This window comes from Lichenostomus cassidix, chromosome 8 (assembly GCF_008360975.1).
Source record: "Lichenostomus cassidix isolate B80296 chromosome 8, HeHo_3.0, whole genome shotgun sequence".
NCBI classification, from domain to species: Eukaryota; Metazoa; Chordata; class Aves; order Passeriformes; family Meliphagidae; genus Lichenostomus; species Lichenostomus cassidix.
This window is the reverse complement of record NC_139489.1, coordinates 8,583,788-8,603,714: the sequence shown is the minus strand read 5'-3', so window position 1 is coordinate 8,603,714 and position 19,927 is coordinate 8,583,788. Positions and strand designations below refer to the sequence as shown.

The following is a 19,927-nucleotide window of genomic DNA, read 5'->3' as shown; positions in this document are numbered from 1 at the left end:
ATGAACAAGTTATTTGATGATTATCGTAAACCTGCTCAAACGGGCTGCCTAATTCTGATGGGCAGCAGGGAACCAGGGTGAGCTGCAGCCCAGGTGATGGGAGCCCATGGCCTCACACAGCCCTGGCCACTCTCCACGGACTGGAGGGTGTGGAACACCTGCTCCTGGAGTCAAAGGATTTCAATAGGTAAAGAAATTGGGGTGGGGTTTTTTTTCCATCTCAAATTTATTGAGTTATGGTCCAAACTTTCCAGCCTCACTGTTTTGGGAGAGGTTTTACCTGCTGGGCCACATAAGGAGGAATTGGGCCACTCCTGGATGCTGTTCAGCTCCAAAAATACCCTCAAACCAAACCTTCCCTGCTGGGAAACCTCCTCCCAGGCCAGCCAGAGCAGTCTGGCTTTCAGTTGGGTTTCAATTCCCTGGGTCATTAATTATCCCATTATTTTGATTTGCTCCCACACCCCACCCTCTGGTCCATGAGGGAAGCAGGGCAGCCAGGAGGTATAGTGGGGTGGGAGGTAAGCTTAGCAGAGACCTGATCAATATTTCACACTGGACAGAGGAAAAAAACCAAACCCCAAAATATAAAACTGCAGAGCACTTGTGGGAATGAAGCAAAGGGGGAAATGAATGTGACTAATGGACTGTCCTGATCCAGGAGGGCTGCAGAGATCCTGGGCTCTGTCCTTCCTGCTGTTTCTCCACTCTTTTCAGGGTACTTAAGACCCAAGAAAGCTCCTCACCTGCTGATGGCCCATGTGGACAGGGGCTCAGCCATGTGCCACACTCCTGCTGTGTTGAGGGTCAGTATGGGAAAAAAGAAGGGATGGGGACCAGTGGCATTGCTGCCAGGCCAGTGCCATTGCAGAGGGATGGGTCTCTGAGGATGGGGGAGCTGCCTCTGCCCTGGCCAGCTGTGCTTTTTGCTGGCTGATTCCAAAAAGGGCCATTTTCAACTCCTGGATATCAGGGTCTGGATGGTGGCAAAGGCTGGATGGATCTGGGGCAGAGACTGGGCAGGGGTGCTCCTGTTGCTCCCTGAAACCCATTTTCCTGGGGGGAGAAAAACCCCCTTTTTCTTCCTTTGCAGCCAGTTTGGACAGAGGTTTCCTTCCCCCAGCGTTGGCCAGGACAAGGAGCAGTGACCTCCTTGCTGCTGGGGACAGATCCATCCTGCCTTGCGTCCGTGCCCTTCCCCATGTGCCACCTCAGCCTGGCAGACTGGGAGCTAAAAATAAGTGAAATGCAGGGGATAACCGGGTGCCTAAATATATCCCTTCTTTAATTAGCACCAGGCGACTGCCTCGCAGTCACGTCCGTCTGCCCACTAATCCCGCTAAGCTGCTCCCGCGTCACGGGGCTCCCCGAAGAGCCTCCCGTGAGCTCGGGCACGGAGCATCCTTCCCCGGATTATTCCCACTCACCCTCCCCTGGCCTCTGCGGCAGGGCAGGCTGCCGGGGATGGCCCGGCGTGGGAGGGTGACACGGCACAGGGGTGAAATCGGTGTGAACAGGGTCAGGGGTGAGGCGGGAGCATCGTGCTGCCGCTCCTGAGGTGGGGGACGGGCTGTGCCGGGAATGGTGCTGCCATGGGGTGGGAATCTCTCCGGCAGTGGGATGCTCTCCCACGGCACTGCCTGCGGAGCTGCTCCGTGCAGGGCTGAACTCGGTGGGGTCAGGCTGGGTGAGCTCCCTTCTCCCCCGGATCTCGGCGGGAGCATCCCTGGCTCTCCCTGCTGCTCACCCGGGCAGTGGCTCCGGCAATATCTAACCAGCACCGTTCTCCCACATGGGGCTGTGGTTTGGGGCTCCCCTGGGGCTGTGGGGTGGCTGCTCCCCTTCCCAGACACTGCTGGTGGTACAGTGGGTTCTCCGGCTGGATTCCAGTGCCGGGAAGCGGGGCGACCCCTTCCCACCCCCAGGTGCTCCCCTGGAAAGCCCAGAGCTGCGGCAGGAGCAGGGTTTGGCTGCTGTCCCTGTGCGCAGGCAGTGATGGATTCCAGATGGCCACGGGCGCACGGAGCTCACCACAGCACTTTTTCGGCAGCTGGGCTGCAAGAGGTGTTATCCAAAGGCAACATCCGTCAGAAGGCAGGCGGTGGGACCAGGAGGAGAAGGATGAGGAGAAGGATGAGGAGAAGCAGGAGAAGGAGCAAGAGGATGGGGATGGTTTCATTCCCTTGGCCACCGTAGCGACCTCTCAGGGCTGACTCCATTTCTCCATCCCATCTGTCTCCTCCCATCCCTGCATGGCACCAGCAAAGATGTGTTTCCAACTGCCTGAAAATATCTGGGATGTGGGCAGTGGGCAGGGGAGGCTTGGCCTGCCCTACCCGGGGTGTCAGGTGTGCCCCACACTGTGTGAGTGAACAGCCTTGTGGAGAAACATTACCTGTGCTGCAGGCTGTGAGAGCCCAGGCCTGGGCACGGCTTCAGCTGGGGAAGGTGGGTTTGTGCATCTCCTCCCTCCACATTTGGGGTAGGGGACCAGATTTTAGGCAGGTGACAGAAGAACTGTTTGGAAGCCAGCAGGTTTGGGGGCTGCTCAGGAGGAAGGTGCTTGTCCCCATCACCTGGGGAGTCTGAAAGGCCACCTGAGCATGTAAACCACCTAGTCCCCTGGAAGGGACGTGGTTTGGTAGGAAGGTACGAAGCTGTGGAGCTGTTTCAGTTTCCCATCCTCAGTGAGGCTGGGATTTATCAGACATGCTCAGAAAACAACCTCTGAACTGAAAATGATGGTGATGGATACCTGTGCCTCCAGTGAGTCCCAGAGGAGGGATTTTTCTCCCTCAGGAGACAGGTGAAGGGGCCACACAGCATCTGCATCTTGCTCCCAGCAGAAGGTTTTCCTTCCCAGAGCGGCAAGAAAATTCTCCTAGAAATTGTAGACACTTACAAAAATTATGCCTTGAAGTAGGAAGGAAAAAAAAATAAAGAGCAACGAAAAGAAGGAAAGGAAAAACACCAACAACCCACCCTGTGCCTGAGATCAAAGCTGGGAGCCGTTTGGGAACCCTTGGACACGAATATTCCCCGGTTCCTTTGGCCAAGCCGCTGCTGTGAAAGGCTGCTTTGTTCCCAAGGCCTTAGCCTCGCTGCTCCTGCTGTGGACTTTGCTCCCACTGCTGGCTGGGCAGGTGAACCTGGGCAGGTGAGAAGGGGCAGGTGAGCCTGGGCAGGTGAGAAGGGGAAGGTGAGCCTGGGCAAGTGCTGGGGCTGGGGAGCTGCCAGTTGTGCTGCAGCAGCAGTGCTTTGATGGGAGCAGAGCAGCAGGATGAGGAGCCCCAGCTGCTCCTCTCCCCACCCACCACTGAGGGCAGGTATAAAATACCCAGAGCTATTTATTCCATGAGTGATGTGTGTCCAAGTGCCTTTACACTCCTCACTCCCTCTTCCACCCTGAATCCTGCCTTCTCAGGTTTTCACAAATTTTAGGCCAAAGCAACACTTGCCTCTTTTTTTTTTTTTAAGTCTCTCTCTCTTTTTTTTTTTTTTTAATCACCTCTGTTTGTTGTCCTGGCTTGGTGTTGAGCTGCACCACTCCATGACACTGGAATTTCCCTTCCACAGATCCTTCTGGGTTATAGAACCTCACCACCTCTGTCTGCAGTGCTGGGACAGTCAGGTTTGGCCAAAATTCCCCTTGCCAAAAGTAAGGAGCAGCGAGGTCCAACAGCCTCTAGGTCTCCAATCTCCCGGGTTCTACATCCCCAAATGCCACATCTCAAGCACGGGAGGGACTCTGAGGCTGACTTAGCCCCTTTAACTCTGAGATGTCTCACGTCAGGTCAGCCTAAATCCTCCCCAGGTGCCGGAGGTGGTCACACTGCCTGGTTTCTGTGGGTCTAGCGTGGGGCAGGAAGGGCGGCTCTGGCCGGAGCCCAGCCCGGAAAGCTCAGCCGGGCCTTTGCTCAGCCCGGCAGTGTGGTGGGGAAAGCTGCCCAGAACAGACCAGCCCTGTGCAAAAATGGGAACCTGTGTTGCCGATGAAAAGTGCTTTCTTTGGGGAGGATGTTTGTGTTTCCTTTGGCAGAGTGACGGCGGGAGCGTGGACAGCACCTGCCCAGGGCGGCTGGCTCTGCTCTCAGTGCACCCATCCTGCCCCTTCCCTTGGAAGTGTGAGCAAAGGGAAAAGGTTTGGGAAATGCTCCAGCCACAGTTCTGCTTGAAAAAGGCTTGTGACTATCGAGTACCTCTCCTGGGCACAGGAGCAGCCAGAAAAGCCAGGATCTTCCCCAGAAGCTCAGGGAGAGGTTTTTGGGATGGAGGGGCACATCCTGGCCCTCTGCCCTCCTGGCATCCTAGTCTGCCTGAAGATGCTCCACCATGGGACATGGCTTTGCCAGCCCCTGAGGCCTTGTGACAGCTCATGCTCCTCTTCCTGCCCCTTATCCCTCTCTTCTGGGAGCCAGACCTTGAGTTGCTCTAGTTTGCATTTACCCATCACTTCTCTGCAAAGCAAATTAGATCTCCTCAGGGAGAAAGACTTGCCATCAGAAAGAACAGATTTGATGAAAACAGCAGTCAGGAGAAAATCTGGAGAAAATAGTAGCCAGGAAAGTGGATTATGTTGGTCAGGGTGAAACCTCTGTCCTTCAAACTCTTCTGGGCTCACAGATAACATTAGCACAGAAAGGCTAATGCTGGTGTGGGACTGTGCCAGCTCAACCAAAATCAGTGTGGGATGTCTTTTCCCCCCTTGAAAGTATTGTCCAGAGTCAAATTTTGTATATTAACATTTTGTTCCAATTTGGATGAAACCTGACAAGCAAGATGATGAAATTTCCCATGAAATGGGGATTCTGGGTCTGTGGCCAACCCTAATCCACCAGTTTACTTGAAAGCTGCTGACTGCTGCTCCAAGCTTGGATTCGATGCTCCAAGGAGTGAAATGCTGCATCTCATGTCTCAGCAGGATGAATTGCAGCCATGGTAAGGGTGAACACAGCCCCATCTTCATGTCTCCTGGGGTTTCAGCCAGATTGTGCATCCTTGGGAGAAGTCCTGTTCCCAAGGGGATTCAGGCTTCAATCTCCATCTTTGCACCCACCCCAACCCCAAACCCAGCGGGACTGGTGTGAGAAGCAGCTGCCCCAGATGCATTTCCAGGGCTCAGGTGTTTCATTCATGGCAGAGGCACCTGATGGATCCCACACCCCTGCTGTGCATGCTGGGGTGGGATGGAGGGGACAGGCAATCACATCCCTCATGGATTTTGGGGCTGCTCAAGGCGATGTGCTGCACACTCACCACCCTGCCTTTCATTTATGGCTGTGCTACTCCGAGCTACGGCTGTGGTTGTGTTGCTCCTGCTGCCCAGCAACACGGTGTCTATTAAACTAAACTATTAGACTAAAATAAGTCTATTTTGAGAGCTGAAACCAAGGAGGAGAAGTGGAGCAGCTCGGTTGCTGCAACAAGCCTGGGGTTTCAAACCAAATCCTCATCCCTCACATCAAGGCATTCTGGCTGGGGGAGGATGGGCTTTTGGAGGTATTTGGATTTTTCCCGCCAGATTTTTGGCAAGACCCTGGCATGAATCTCCATTACAGTGGGCTCCTGCATGGGGGTGAACAGAAACCCCATGAAAGCAGCCTGTGGACATCTGTCCATCCATCCTGCACCCCTGCCCTGCGGTGCCACGCCTGGGGGTGCCAAGGCCATTGCCTGCCCCTGGGAAGGGTCCTGTGTGAGCAGGGGGGAACCCAGGGGACTTGCAGGAAGCTCTGTGGAATTGCTGAGGATGGAAAAATCCCCGGGATCTGCCCTTTCTCTGAGAAGACATCTGAGCTGGGAGGTGTTTTTCTTTCCATCCAGTCAGCACGGCCGCTTGGAAATTTCCTACGCCGGCTCGGGCGGTGATGTTTTCATAACACAACGAACAGTCTGGCAAAGCCCTGGAAAACTATTCGCCAATTAGTGACTTACATCTTCCCTGCAATTCTACCTCATTAGCCCTTATTAAAAAGAAATAAATTAAATAATAATAAAAAAGAGCCAGGCCCCCGGAGCACGTTGCTGAGTCCTCCCGGTTTCTTGCTGATGTTTTCCCTTTGCTCTCCTCTAGCCTGGGGGTGCCAATGCAGTGAACACTGCCTCACAAAGCCCATGGCTCATCCATTGGGTACCACGTGGCTCCTGCTGTTCCAGGTGATGTTTCTGAGTGGCTGCATCCCTCCAGTGCTGTGCCACTTCCTCGTGGGCAGGATGGCAGGGAGCACCCTGAGGTGCTGTGACATGGGGGGAGCTCCCTGCTGGGTGTAAGGACAGAAGCCTGAGTTAGCCCTCAGGGTCCATTCGTGTGCTCCCAGCTCCTCTGCACCATGATCAGGGACTTGGCTGCCCAGTTGGGTGCTCCCTGCCTGCTGGTGGAGGGGCTTGTGGTGTGGGTGATGGAGGGAATGCTGACTCAGCAGCTGAAAAGGCTCACTCGGTCCTGTGAAAAATGCTGATGCAGCATTTAAAAAAAAATGGTTGACTCAGGAGGTTGGAAAAATGTTGCTCGTCAGTTTGCAAAAACGTCGACTCATGGGGCTGCAAAAACACTGAGCCAGGCACAGCCCCTGCCCTGCCCTCATTTTCTGAGGATGCTGGCATGGCATCCATCCGACCCCCAAGTTTAAAGGGCAAAACATCTCCTCCAGTTTGCCCTCCTGCCATCACCCGTGTTTGGAATGAAAGAGCATCAGCAACATCACCTCAACTCACTGATTTTTCAGTGGTTCCACTGCCTGGTGCTCATGAAGGAACTGGGAGAGCAAACAGTGATTTCCCATGCTCCTGCAAAATCGAGATGAGTGGATGCAGCTGAGCCCCATCTTTCCTAAGTCTGCTCCAGTGGTACATTCCCTCTTCTCCTCCCAGCACCAGCAGTGGCATCACCAAATGTGGTTTTTCCCTGATGGCAGAGGAAGCAGTGAGCCATGCAGGAACACTGCTGATGGCTCCTGCTCCCTTGGAAGACGCTGTAAAAGGAACGCAGGGAAGGCTCCGCTAAGGACTGTGCGTGTGCTACGTGTATTCCTCCCTCCTCCCAGCCCCAGGAGGGGCTTTCTCTCCAGCCTAGAGGAAATCAGACCTCTGCAAGTCTTTTTTAAAGCTTCTCTTAGAGATGATGCCCATGGCCTCGGCTGGGAGACAGACACAGCTACACCATGGCAGCCCGACCACGCTGCAGTTTGGAATTTATTAGAAACAGCTGTCAGTACATCCTTCTAAAACATTACATGTCAATGTGCTTTATTGCAATTTTTTTTTATTGCATTTTTTTTTATCTAGAGCAAGTAGGCCCAGGATGCTTAGTGTCTGGGATTTAAAAGCCCAACCATCTAGTAAAAGAAAGTACAGCAAAATTGTAACACACCCGGTGACAAGTACAGTGTTGCATTACTGAGCTAGAAACTACAGGATGACTTGTCAGAAAACACTAACATACACTTGGTTTCCTTATGAAGCAGTTTGTTTCTTTTCTTTAAAAGTTAAACTACATGAATTCCTTTTTTATTTTTAATCTTTTCTTCCCCCCACCCCCCTCCCCGACTACACCATAAACGACAGAAGAACAGATTTTACACAAATAACAAACAAGAGTACCAAAGTTACATGCTGGAATTCATCTGGAAAACAAAATAATTCAATAGCTTCTGAAGAAGCAGGTTCTTAACAGATGCAGTTTCCCTTAAAGAAAATAGAAGTCAAAGAAAAGCAGAAACATTGATGCAAAGGTTGTACAAAGGAGTGTGCTGTTATTTCAGCCCTCGACACAAGATCAAACACCCACTCATGCTTTACATTGAACCACACCTTGTACAAAGAGTCCACTCACAAAGGGACACGCACCAACACCACCCATTGCACATCAGCTCTGGACAGGGGGCACTGAGGGGCCACTGAAACGTGCAAACAATCACTGCGTCTCACAGGAGAGCAAGAGGGGTTTCTTCTGCTAAGCCTTTGCCTGGGACATGGTTGAATGCTTTGTCCCAGAGCAACACCCCAAATCAACTCTGTTTACAAATACAGTAGCAACCCCCCCGAAGGAAATCCAGAGTTCAGCATTTCAGAAGCACATATGCAAGATGAACACAATAAACTCCTTTTCATTTGACAAAAAAACCAACCCAATTCTGCCTAAACGCGTGGCAGAATGCGCTAACAGTGAGTTTTGTTTTATTTTCAAGGGGCAGTGCCACTTACAGCTAATGCATATAAATGTGTACGTGAATATATTTTACATATATCTATATACATACAGTACATATACACACACACGCACGCGCACACACACACGGATGATGCAGACCATTACAATCCCATGGTGCAATAAACAGCCAGATATACAAAATTAACAGGTTTCATCAAACAGATCTTTGCTGGATGTAGAAGTCACTCACGAAAACAAAACAGATCCAAACCCCGACCCGGCCGACTGAACGTGAGCCTCCCCTGCAGCCAGCAGATACCCGGGGGCAGCTCGGGGCCGGCCCCAGCATCCCACAGCCCCCTGCCAGGGGGTGACAGCCACCCTCAGAGACCTCTCTTTGTCTTTGGATGCAGTAACTTTCTCCAAACGATCCCGAGCCTCTTGCTACAAGCACTTGGGAAGTGCGTGGGAACGGCGTTGCTGGATGCAGGGGGAGATGTCCCTCCCCTCATTTGCCAATGCCGATCTCACAGAAGCAATCCCAAGGGAAGGTGGTGGAGGGGGGCATCAAATTAAAGCTGCTTTCTCTAATACAGGTTGATCAACGAAGCGTTTTTTCTATCAAAAAGGGCCTGTTTCAGTTTTTTTTTCTTGCCTCTGAAGCTCGTATTACATTTTTTGAAGGCAAACTTTAGAACAAATGCCGAGTCTAGTCATAAAATACAGTGAGTCTATGCCAATAGCAATTTAAAAAATGCAAATTCTGCATTAATTGTATGGAGCCAGCCCCAAAGACCAGCACTTCTAGCACTGTCATCATCTAAACAGTTAACAAGCTAAAGCTCCCAATCTGCCCCTTTGAACAAACAGGAAGGAACTGAAAAGATTTCAAGAGAGATTTTTCTTTTTTTTTTTTTTTCCCTTCCCATTCGGTGGAAAGTATTTCTGCCCACAGAACGCAAGATTCACAAAAATGTTGGCCAAACTTCACGTAACCCCATCCAAAGCTTCTGCTCACGCAGTGCTGAACTGGCCGAGCTGCCTGACGAACAGCCTGGCGCTCCTCTGGGCCGGTCCTTCCCTTTCCCGGCTGCTCGTGTGCCAAGGGAAACAAGGGGATCAGCAATGCAAGCTCCCTTCCCATACAGAAAGGGCAGCAGCTCCTCAAGGACTGAGATCAATTCCCTAAACCCTTTCCTGGCGTGTGTATTTAAGGAGAGTACAACTGGTTATTCCAAAGGGAAGGGTCTGCTCTGGTGTCTCCTCTTATTTTGTGGTTCCAGGCAGAGGTTTCTGCTTCATGGTCTGTCTCCTGCTTCATCGAACTACAACCAGAGGGATGCTTTAGGGTGCTGATCCTTCCTCTCCACTAAAGCTGTTTGCTTTGAATGCTGAATTTGAGCAAGCCTGACCCCCCTCCCCTCACAGCATCTTTGTTCTTCGGGAATGTTATTTTGATTTTGCTATTGCAAAAGCAGAGGTTGCAAATTAACTATAAGGAAACTATACATAAGAAAACTCGATTTTAAATATGGTCTAAACAAAACAACCCCCAACCCATCTTAGTGCTTTGTAAAACTGCATTTTGAACCTGTCTCTTACCCCTCCTGATCCACAAGCAGTACCTGTTTCATGTCTGCACAATGCAGCAAGCATACAAGACTCACTAACATTTCAGATTTTTATTCCCTGTTAGTGTAACAAAAAATAAAAAATAAACAGACATTCAAAAACAGAAGCGAGATTGTTCAAGTACCAAATAAGGGGCTTTTCCAAACTTAAAGTGTGACACTCCTATAGCAATTCTGCTGTTTTAAACAGCCACAGCGTTCTGTTACAGACACGGTGCCACCTAAGCCTGCAGAGAGCCCAGGATTTGGGGCAACCAAGACCCTCCTCCTCCTCCTGTCCTCCCCAAAACAGCACTAAGTGTCAACATTCATTTCCACAGTCCCATTACAGTTGCCTGGCTTTGTGAAGGAAAATCTTTGATTTTTGCCCTGCTGTGACTAGAATTCAGCTATGATTAAATGTAAGCTCTTTTCCTGGGAATGGCTTTTGGTTGTGGAAGTCTTGCTAACACTAGTGTCAGCGAGAAAAGAATCAGGCCCATCACATTAAATGGAAAACTTCTTGAACATCTGTCACCTCAAGGGAGATGAGCGTGGAAAGAGCATTTTATTTTTGGCATAAGACAGAGGGCTGCACTGGATATACCTCTAGGTTGCAACTACCAATGGTGCAAAGCAGCCAACCCACTTCACTGCTGATGGGAATGAAATAAAAACCCAAATACAACCCCCAAAACTAGAGCACTCCAGTATCAGAAGGTGGACAATCGCACATTACTGCTTCACACACTAGTGAAGCATCTGTTGGGACATCCCTCTGTTTCTAGGCTGGTTCTTCCCATGCTCAGATTACTTGTAATCAATAAAGAAACTAGTGGGAAAAGACTTATAACTTAGTAACTTCAAAAACATGGCACTCGTGGCTGACACAATGGGGCCAATGGCAACTGTGGAAGCAGACCTGATTTCCATCTATCCCAATACAAAATACTGAATCACCCCTAATTCCCTGCAAATATACTTCAAAACAGATTAGAAGAAACTGTGCATATTCGAGTTTCAACATCCCCTTCCCCCCTCCCCCCCATTTAACACTGTGCAAAAGTTATTTATTTAACTCTACATATATATTTAATACAATATGGGTCAATGAGATCAATGCTCCTCCAACTGCAGCCTGGTACCAGATGGCTGCCACAACAGTGAGGCTGCTTCCCCCTTTCCTCCTGATGTTCTGACTCTTAAAATTAAAACCTTCTTCACATCTCACTGTTTTAAAAGAACTTGAGTTTCTTTGTTTTGCCTCTATGTTCACATTTCCTGTATTTGTTTCAGGCTTACCAGCTGCTTTTCATCCTGGGGTGTAATCCTGCACCTCACAGGTCCATTTCTGATTCCTCAGCCATGCAAGTGTAGCTCCTGGAAGCTGTGGGTTTTCTCACAGGTCTAATGCTACTGAGCAAACAGAATTAGGCCAAGCACAATGAGAGGTGCAGGACCAAGCCCTTGCCCCACAGATCACACCAGCTTCACGTGTCAGTTGGTTTTATACCAATTTTAATTTGCTCTGTGAGCACAAAATGGATGCAAAAAGAATCTGTGCAATAGCATGTGTGAGTCAAGGGGGAGCAATGGCAGCAGCTGGGACTTCAGGTGCCTAAACCAAACACAGATACAGTGGCAAAACAGCCTCAGGGAGACTGCTCAGAATAATGGAGCCAGTACAAGGAATGCAGGCTCAGTCTGCCCATAGCCCTGGTCTGAGGGTTTGGGCAAAACAGAACTTCAAAGAACACTTCAGGATGGCTTATTGGCTCTGGGTCCCTCATTCATAGCAAACACATTACCTCTGATCAGCAAAAAGGTCTCAGGGAACAAAGGGCCAAGAGTCCCAACTCACTCACACCACGATAAAGCCAAGCTACCTTCAGAGATGCTGATGGAATTACACTGTATTTACCTTGGCAGAGCCAGGGCTGGAGCCTGGACCAAGACCTCACAGGATCAGACAGATTCCACTACAGGGACACTTCAGACAGCGCTGCTCTGTTATCCCACTGCTGTCAGGACTGCAAGGGTGTGCCAGGATTTATGAGCCTGGAAGTAGATCTGTGCCTCTTTAAAACAAAACTGAAATTGGGGCAGATGTGAAACATTCTGGCCAGGTTATCTCTGACCCAAAAGCAGGGATCAGGAACATGAGCCTCATCAGCCTCGAATGTTAACACTGTCAGTGAGGAGAGTGCAGAGAGATCACAAGGGCAGGGGAAACAATCAGACACTCCTCTCACACAGGTTTTTTTACAGGCATGAGGCACCTGGCTATCATTTGGGCCTTTGAATTGATTTCCCTCATCGGGCATTTGGTCTCAGCCCAGCATCAAGGGAATGCTAGATGCCCAAGAGGTGTGAGAATGACAGCTTTACAGCTACCAGATTAGAAGTGCAAATTAGCCAAGATGTAGAGGCAAGTTTCTTTATAAAGAAAAAATTCCATGTCCACAGACCACTGAGGAAACCATTCAAGATTTCCACTAACAGCAAAGGCTATGTCTCATTTTGGCTTTTCCTGGGGAAGTAGAAGGGACACATCAGCAGATGTGGTTCCTTTTGACAGAGCAGCTTATGTGAATTTTATTCTTCTCTCACACAGTTTTGTTAATGTTTTGTAGGGTATCATTTAAATGAGAAAACTGGCATCTACAGAATTCCTTGCCTGAAGATTGAACTCTGGCCTATTAGGAAGTGCCTGGGATGCGTCAGGGTCATCAGTGCAAAATAAAAAATGTCATGGCATGCCAGGCAACCAGACTACCCTTCCTGAAATGGCTGTCAGTGCTCCAGCCTTGTCACTTCCCTGCCTGTGAATTCAAGACATTCAGTGAAATAATACTTCTCGTGTAAACATTATACATCAACAAGCCTGGCACTACTGCCCAGGCATTACAGAAAAAAGCTATTTGAACAGGAAATCAGCCCCAGGGTCAGAAATGGGTCTCCAGCATTCTCAGACCTGCATGACTGTCTACTTCCTGTCCTGCACAATGGCTGCATTGCAAGGGAAACGCTTCCAGTAATGGGAACAAAAGTAACTTTCAAGGTTGCACACTGAACAATGACTTTGCCAGTTGTGCTTTGATGCCAAGTGGTTCAGTTTGCCAAACTTAGCTCTTTTTCATTTCAGAAGCTTAAGGAATGGAAATAAGCTGCTTTGTACACTTTCCAGGGAGGGGATTTATTTGATGATTGCTGTAGTTGGTGAAGCCCAGGACTACCCATTCCAGTATATGACAGCAGCCCTTGCCAAAGGATGGTACCAGACATTCAATAACTGAGGAGTATGGCTCTCTTCCCATCCTGTGTTTTCCATCATGTCTAAAATAACTACAAGGGAATTTAGATTCTACCAGAGTAAAATCTTGCTTGGCTGCAGTGGTGTGAGAGTTCAGAAACCAGCTTGCAAAGAACAAATCAGAGGAGATCTATGATTATTAGCATGCTAATTTCTTACAACTGGAAGTGACTATAGCCCACCAATGAATTTGGTACAATAAGCCATCCAGAAGCATTTGATTACACCGACCTCTTCTGTACCCAAATCAAGTGTTACAAGAGTCTATCATTGTTCAGCAAGAGACCTGCAGCAGGCGAGTGCAAGCTTCATTCTGGTTTACATTCTGAAGCACAGTATCATTAAAAATCTGAAAACAGAATCCCAAGCTGAGGAACGGCAGGAACAGGGGGTGAAGAAAGGGCAGAGTGAGCAATTACATCAGATCAGACAAATTTAGTGTTCTGAAGCCACACAACGTTTAGCTTTTCCTTTTATTTGTTTCAAGTTTTGGTGCAGAAAGTATGTGCGGATGCTAATGCAACCTCCCCCGTAAGTGCTCAATCTAGCAACGAACAAAGTTTTGGTGTGTTCAATTTGGTTACGTTTCCTTTAAGCGAAGACCTGTAGTGCCATTGAAACCAAAACTTTGTTACCATTGGCAAAAAAATAAAGCAACTTTCCTTTTACAAGCGTTTTTCCATTTAAATAAGAACCTGAAACTTCCCCATAATTCCTTTGGTCTTCTCTCACCAAATTCCATGCTACCTCAAGACAAGCCCTCTTTTGGAAGTCCGGCTGAATCGCAGTGAAGCTGCTAAAATTAGCAGAGAAGAATTGCTGTGGCAGAGTTTCCCCCTAGTTTGTTGGGAGTTTAAGACTGAAAGACATTACCAGTGCCTCAGGTAGAGGCTTCAAATTGTGTCTACTAGAACAAGAGAAAACAAAATCCAATTAGGAGTTCCACTGAAGGTGCCTGGCAAAAAATCATCTCCATAAAATGATGCTTTGCTTCCAGTATTTTCGTATGCATTGGGTTGAGTTTATTCCCCTCATAAGGAAACAAAAGTATCGGTGTAAAAGCACAGCTGAGCTTTTAAGGTAGCACCAGGACACCTACACCCAAGTTGTCGTCTTGTTGCTGCTAGGCCTCTTTTTGATTCACATTCACAGAATCACTTCTTGTGCAAAACAAGCAGTCTAAGGAGAAAGAATGCCCTCCGAGTTCTAATAAAAATCGTAGAAAAGAATCCAAGATAGCCAACGCTTTCCTCCTCCCCAAAATTTACCTGCAGAGAGAGGGGGGCATCTGTGCGTAGACAGGATAGGCAAGCCTGACATTTAGGGAATCATTGTGTTGGACAAGAGATGTCTGCTGGTAATGAAGAACCAAATCCTTAAGTGTGCTGTACAGGTTGTATGGTTCTGCAAACCCATAACCTCTTGGAGTGCTGTAGATCACACAGTGTTTCACCTCTCCATCAGCTCTGCAAGGAAAGGAAAGAGGAGAGTTTAACATAAAAGGACAAACCCAAAGTGACAGTCTATTAACAATTAACTAATGCAGCAACTCTGCCAGTCACTGGATTACATAATGGAGGACCCAGCAGATGCAAGTGAAGGAGATTAATATAGTCTGTGAAGAAACAGTGCTTCAGGGCATGCGATTAAACTCTCTTGCATAATAATCCACATAAGAGGGCTCTTCCATCCCAGCAGTACAATTCCCTACTGCATTGTTCTCCAAATGTTCCTTGGAAAAAAAGTCAAGAGCTGAACCAAGAAGATAAGCACCCGAAGTCAGCAATGACTTTGTGCTCAACTTACCTAGAAACCTTTCCACTGAGCAAAGAAACCAAAACCCACAAATTCTCAGGACCTACAAAGTATTCCATGAAATACAGTGCTAACCTCCCATGGGCATTTTTTAATGTTAAGCATGGGACAGGTTCGAGCTGATTCATTATCTGAAGCCATAGCGACCGAATCTCTAACTTGGCAAAGCAGCTACTGGAACACAGCAATTCCAAAGCTGCTAGAAAACCTTATCTGCCAGAAACATCAGGTATTATGTAATCCCTGTACTGGAGCCTGTTACAATCCCAGTCACATGTAGGAACAGGTTACTTTATGCCACCCTTTTTCGAGCCTGTAGCACGATCCCAACCAAACAGAAGCATCTGATGAACTCAACACTAGAGTGACTGCAATGAACAGAACACTGAACACAGCAAATCCTACCATCTTCAGTTACCTTGAGATGCTAAACTTTTATATATTCATTTCTCAGACTTGTGCTCAGAAGCAATTAACCTCATGTGAAATAAATCAGTGAAAGCCATTTTGGACTCCAGGACAGGCTTGAAGGATTTTTAGATAATGGAGTCAGAGTATTTCTGACCTTCATTACACCAGCATAAAATGAAGTGAAATACAAGAAATCAATGCAAGGCTGTGTGAATGTCATCAAAACCACTGCTCACAAATAATCCTCTGAAGCATCACCAATTACCTTACACATACAAGAGAAAGATCCAGAGTTGGGCATGACTGAAAATGAGAATGGAAGTTATCACACCTTTACAGCCCTGCTTTATTTCATCCCATGTGTCCCTTAGCAGGGAATAATATAGGAGAATTAGACCCTAACTTACTTACAGACTACAGAGCTTCAAGTTGGAATGTTTCAGAATTTTGTACTAACTACTGTGGGAACTGCAGGGCTACAGTTATTGCACATTCAAAGCACATTTTTGTTACAAAGCTTTTACCATGCCAGTCTTCCTGCAAACATGCAACACATTCCAAAGGGTAGGCCTAAGCTAGGCCTGGCTTTTGTTCTCCAAAATAAAGAGCTTTGGTAGAGATTTATGAATTGAGTAGTTAGAACAAAAAGAAAAACAGACTTACACCACAGAACAAGCATAACATCCTTTCTTGCTACTCTCACGAATTAAAAATGCTCCATCAGGTTTCCCACAGAGCAAGTCTTCTGCTTGGACACGATTGAGATCCCCAACAAACCAAGTTTTCTCATCGTGATGTGGCAGGTTTTCATCTTCTTCATTCACAAAGTATGTGCTGAGAGGATAAATTTGTTAACCAGTGATCAGTAAAGGAGTTAATAAGCAGAGTCACTTACTTTTGCAGAAATCGTACAAAGAAATACCAGAATTGCCCAAACTGGGAGGTTGGGCTCCTAACAAACATATATTAAAGGCTTCCACTTAGAACTTAATTTTAATCCTAAATGTTTCAGCAGAGTTGCTGCCTCACATGACATCAAGTTCCCCTAGAGACTTTCTCCAGTCCTTTATTGAGAAACTGGTGGGTTTTGTTACCATCCCCACAAGAGAAAACACTTACTAATGGAACACTTCTCAATAAAATCATATGTATAGTGACACTTACTCATCAATATTTTCATTTTTGATCCCCAGCCAGTCATTTATTCGCTTCTGTCTCACCCCCTTGTGATTGAGCCATCTGCCAGAAGAAAAGAACATTAATACATTACTTAGAGCATGTGTATGGGTTTTCTTAGTGAGCAAGCTCAAGCTCAGACACAAGAGAAACAGTCTGTGTCCAGCCCAAGGACATTAGGAGTTGGCTAACAGTGGTGGTGAAATCAAGTGTAGGTAGAAGCAACATCTGAGACACCCAACAAAAAAAGTACTAACCTCTGCTGTATTAGCAGCCACAGGTTTTGTTTATAACTAATTTTGCTTACATTTTTTTATTTACAGGAGTTGCAAAATGTGCACCTACTTGTGGCTGGCTCTTTAAATAATGAAGTCATGAAGAAGCCAACCAGTACTCAGACATCCCCTGCCAGACTGTAGCACCTTAGCACTTACAGAACTTTGGTTATGAAAAGAAAATTAAATTCTCATTATCCTGATGGAAACAGCCATTAATCAGATTCATCAGAGACACTATTCTGAGGTACGGGTCAGGCTTACTTACACAAGATACTGATCTCTGATTTTGCGGAGCTGAATTAGGTCAGGCTTGATGCTGTTCATTTTCTTATCAGTCTCCCTGTTGTCCAGAGCTTGTTTCTTCAAGTCTTGTTCCAGGCGCATTTTACTGTCATGGATCTCACCCAGGCGTGATTTTAATTTTTCATAGTTCATCATTATCCTGCAAATGAGTACAAGAGAAGAGGTCAAACTAGTCTAGAAGTACACTTACAGAGCAGTATCCCCAGAACTATCATAACAGCAGCTTCTCCCTTTGACCACCTCACCTTTACATGAAAATTACTGTAAGAGTGAAGCAAAGACCTCTTGCCAGAAGCCCTGCAACCTTCAGTTTACCTTAATATATTTCCTTCTGGCAGAGATGCAGGAACAAATTACCTGCAGGAGGGTAAGCTAGAACAGATTCCTCCTTCATTGTCAGATTCAGTTTTTGTTTCATCAATTAGGAGAGCCCACCATAGGTATCAGCAATAGCAAGATTTCAAATGCAGACTTCACTTACTATCAAGAGCTACCAGGAAGTAATGCTGCCTGTCTCTTCATTCAAGATTAGCTTGCAGGTTTTGTGTAATTCAGAAAAATTACATCTTTTGCTTGTTAATTGTCTTTACTGAGAATGAAGCACCACAATTGCATAGAGAGATTGTTACAGGTAACTGTCTCTGGTCCAAAAACCTTACAGTTACCCTGTGTGGTTCATAAAACACTATGTCAAGTAAGGCATTATACCTGGCCTTTTTTCAAAGGCCCAGATCCAGCTTTTTCTGCTAATACCCTCTCAGAAGGGCAGTTTCAAACACTGCACTTACTGAATTTGTTAGATGACAGCTACTAAATATTGATCTTCTTTGAAAGCAACTAAAACTGACTATGGACAATGTGATTTACCAGATCTATGTGTATTTCACAGTTTGCAAATAAAGACTTCTCTGAATTATTTTCTAAGCAAATCCATACAGAAATGGGATAAGCAAGTCAAATTATTATTTCCTATTCTTTCCTGGTCCTAATCACAGTATCTCGATTTACTGAAGTTAAGAGAGGATAATCCAGAGATTTTCCAGCTCTGCAATTCCTTGAGAGAAGAGAGCTTTACCGAAGGCTGAGATACCTTGCGGGAATGTCTCAGAAAATACTGAGCTTACAAAGTGGTTTATGTGCTGCTGTAATGGCAGAGTCAAGGTGGACACCAGTTTTTCCAGGTAAGCAGACACAGCCTAAGAGCTCACCGTTCAATTTCCTTTTCATTCCCCTCCCTGCGGAATCGCTCGATGTATTCTTTGCTGTATCGCTCTTGTGAGTGGCACTGTTCCTCAAATATCTTAATGGTTTCATTAAATGCTTCAATTGCAGTTCTCTTCATCTGAATTTCCTATGTAAGGAAAGAGTCCTTCATCATTGGTTCATAATACAGATGACAATGCAAGACTCGATTATGTTCCCTAAAGTGACTGAGAAGACGATCTTTTCTCCCCCCGTAGGTCAAAATGGGATTAATCAGCTTTAAATTCAGTCAAATGTCTGAGCAGGGTCAGGGAAGAACTGGGCAGACTTACTCCCTGTAAGTCTACCCTCCTCCCTTACACGATGCTCTCTATTAGGCTGCAAACTCCTCAAATATTTTAGTCATATTTTCCATCTTAGTTTGCAGGAAGAGTGCCAGCAAACCTCCTCCCCATATATGAACTATCTTATTTTACAAGAAGCAGTCCAAATACTGTATTCACACTTCCTTAATGCATAATATCTGGTAACTGACTTGCACATGACTTCACAAAAAACCTGGACAAACCCCTCTACAGTTCTCACTGCAGCATGTGGCAGCTGGAAATACTCAGCAGCCAAGGAAGAAGCTTGCAGTGTAAAGCTTGGAGGTGTTGGCCTTCTGCACAGCTTTACCTTATACTGGAAAGTTCAGCTCCTCTTTCTTCCTTGCCTCCCCACCTTACTTCTAGGACTATCAGCAACATGGAGAAATATTCACTGTTTCCATCAAATCTGAAACTTCCTTGCTCTATTCCACAATTTACTAACATTGCCTTTATTAGGTTTAACAGGTTAAAATAATTTTCTTTGCTTTTTAAACAACAAGAAACAGATTCTATAAAGAGCTAAATCAGAACTAACCTGTGATGTTCTGGTATATTCTTCATACAGTTTGTCATACTCTTTGCTCTTTTCCTGATACTGAGCATGGTATTCTTGAAGCTTTTTTCCTACTGCATCTATATTATCTTCTTTCACCAACTGATCCTGCACATACAAAGAGCTATTAAGTCTTCAAGCAAAGCAGCTTTTCCTTAAGAGTATTCATTTGTCCACTTATGCACATTTGCATTTTACAGATATTAGCATCATGTTTATAATCCAGTTTCTAGAGAACACTGTGTCTAAATCCACCTTCTTTTGTGCAACATGTTCCACAGTTTACAGACAGTAGGAACTGGAACTGTGGGCCATCAAGAGCCATGCCAAAATACTAAGCTTCCAAAACCACACCACACCTTACTTTCACGATTGCTATCCCCTATTCAAGAAAGAAGGAAGCAAATTGCTTAGAATCTTAAGTTAAAGATCAGAAGTTTGTTTTTTTTCCTCCCAAAACCTCCACAGTTCTTTTTCCTTAATGCAAAGATGTGTTTTGGGCTACTGAATAAAAGTTTAAAAAATGTTCTTGAAAAATGTAGATGGCTATGCACAGAGTGAGCAGCTGCTCAGCTCATATGGGTAGCACTGGCTAGAACAGTGCTCAGGGGGTCCACGAAGGTCCAAGGGGAAATTAAAAGGCTTCTCAGAGGCTCAACTCCACTGCATGTCAGGGTTTCAATTCTCTATTAAGCTAAGGTGATGACTGGAAACTTGGTAAAATGAAGCAGCTTAGATGGTTAAACAA

The 19,927-nt window shown here is 46.6% G+C and overlaps 1 protein-coding gene across 3 annotated transcripts in view; it reads right to left on the bottom strand.

Moving 5' to 3' along the window:
- Positions 1 to 7,173: 7,173 nt before the first annotated feature.
- PIK3R3 (phosphoinositide-3-kinase regulatory subunit 3) overlaps positions 7,174 to 19,927 on the bottom strand; it is a 78,034-nt gene continuing 65,280 nt past the window's right edge. For all 3 annotated transcript variants that reach the window (XM_085067698.1, XM_085067699.1, XM_085067700.1), the window contains 6 exons: positions 19,162 to 19,287; positions 18,264 to 18,406; positions 17,018 to 17,194; positions 16,463 to 16,537; positions 15,962 to 16,132; positions 7,174 to 14,538 (listed from right to left, as the gene is read on the bottom strand). In XM_085067698.1, coding sequence (XP_084923824.1) covers positions 14,337 to 14,538; positions 15,962 to 16,132; positions 16,463 to 16,537; positions 17,018 to 17,194; positions 18,264 to 18,406; positions 19,162 to 19,287 — 894 coding nt within the window. In that variant the 3' untranslated portion in view covers positions 7,174 to 14,336. The remainder of the gene's footprint in view (positions 14,539 to 15,961; positions 16,133 to 16,462; positions 16,538 to 17,017; positions 17,195 to 18,263; positions 18,407 to 19,161; positions 19,288 to 19,927) is intronic.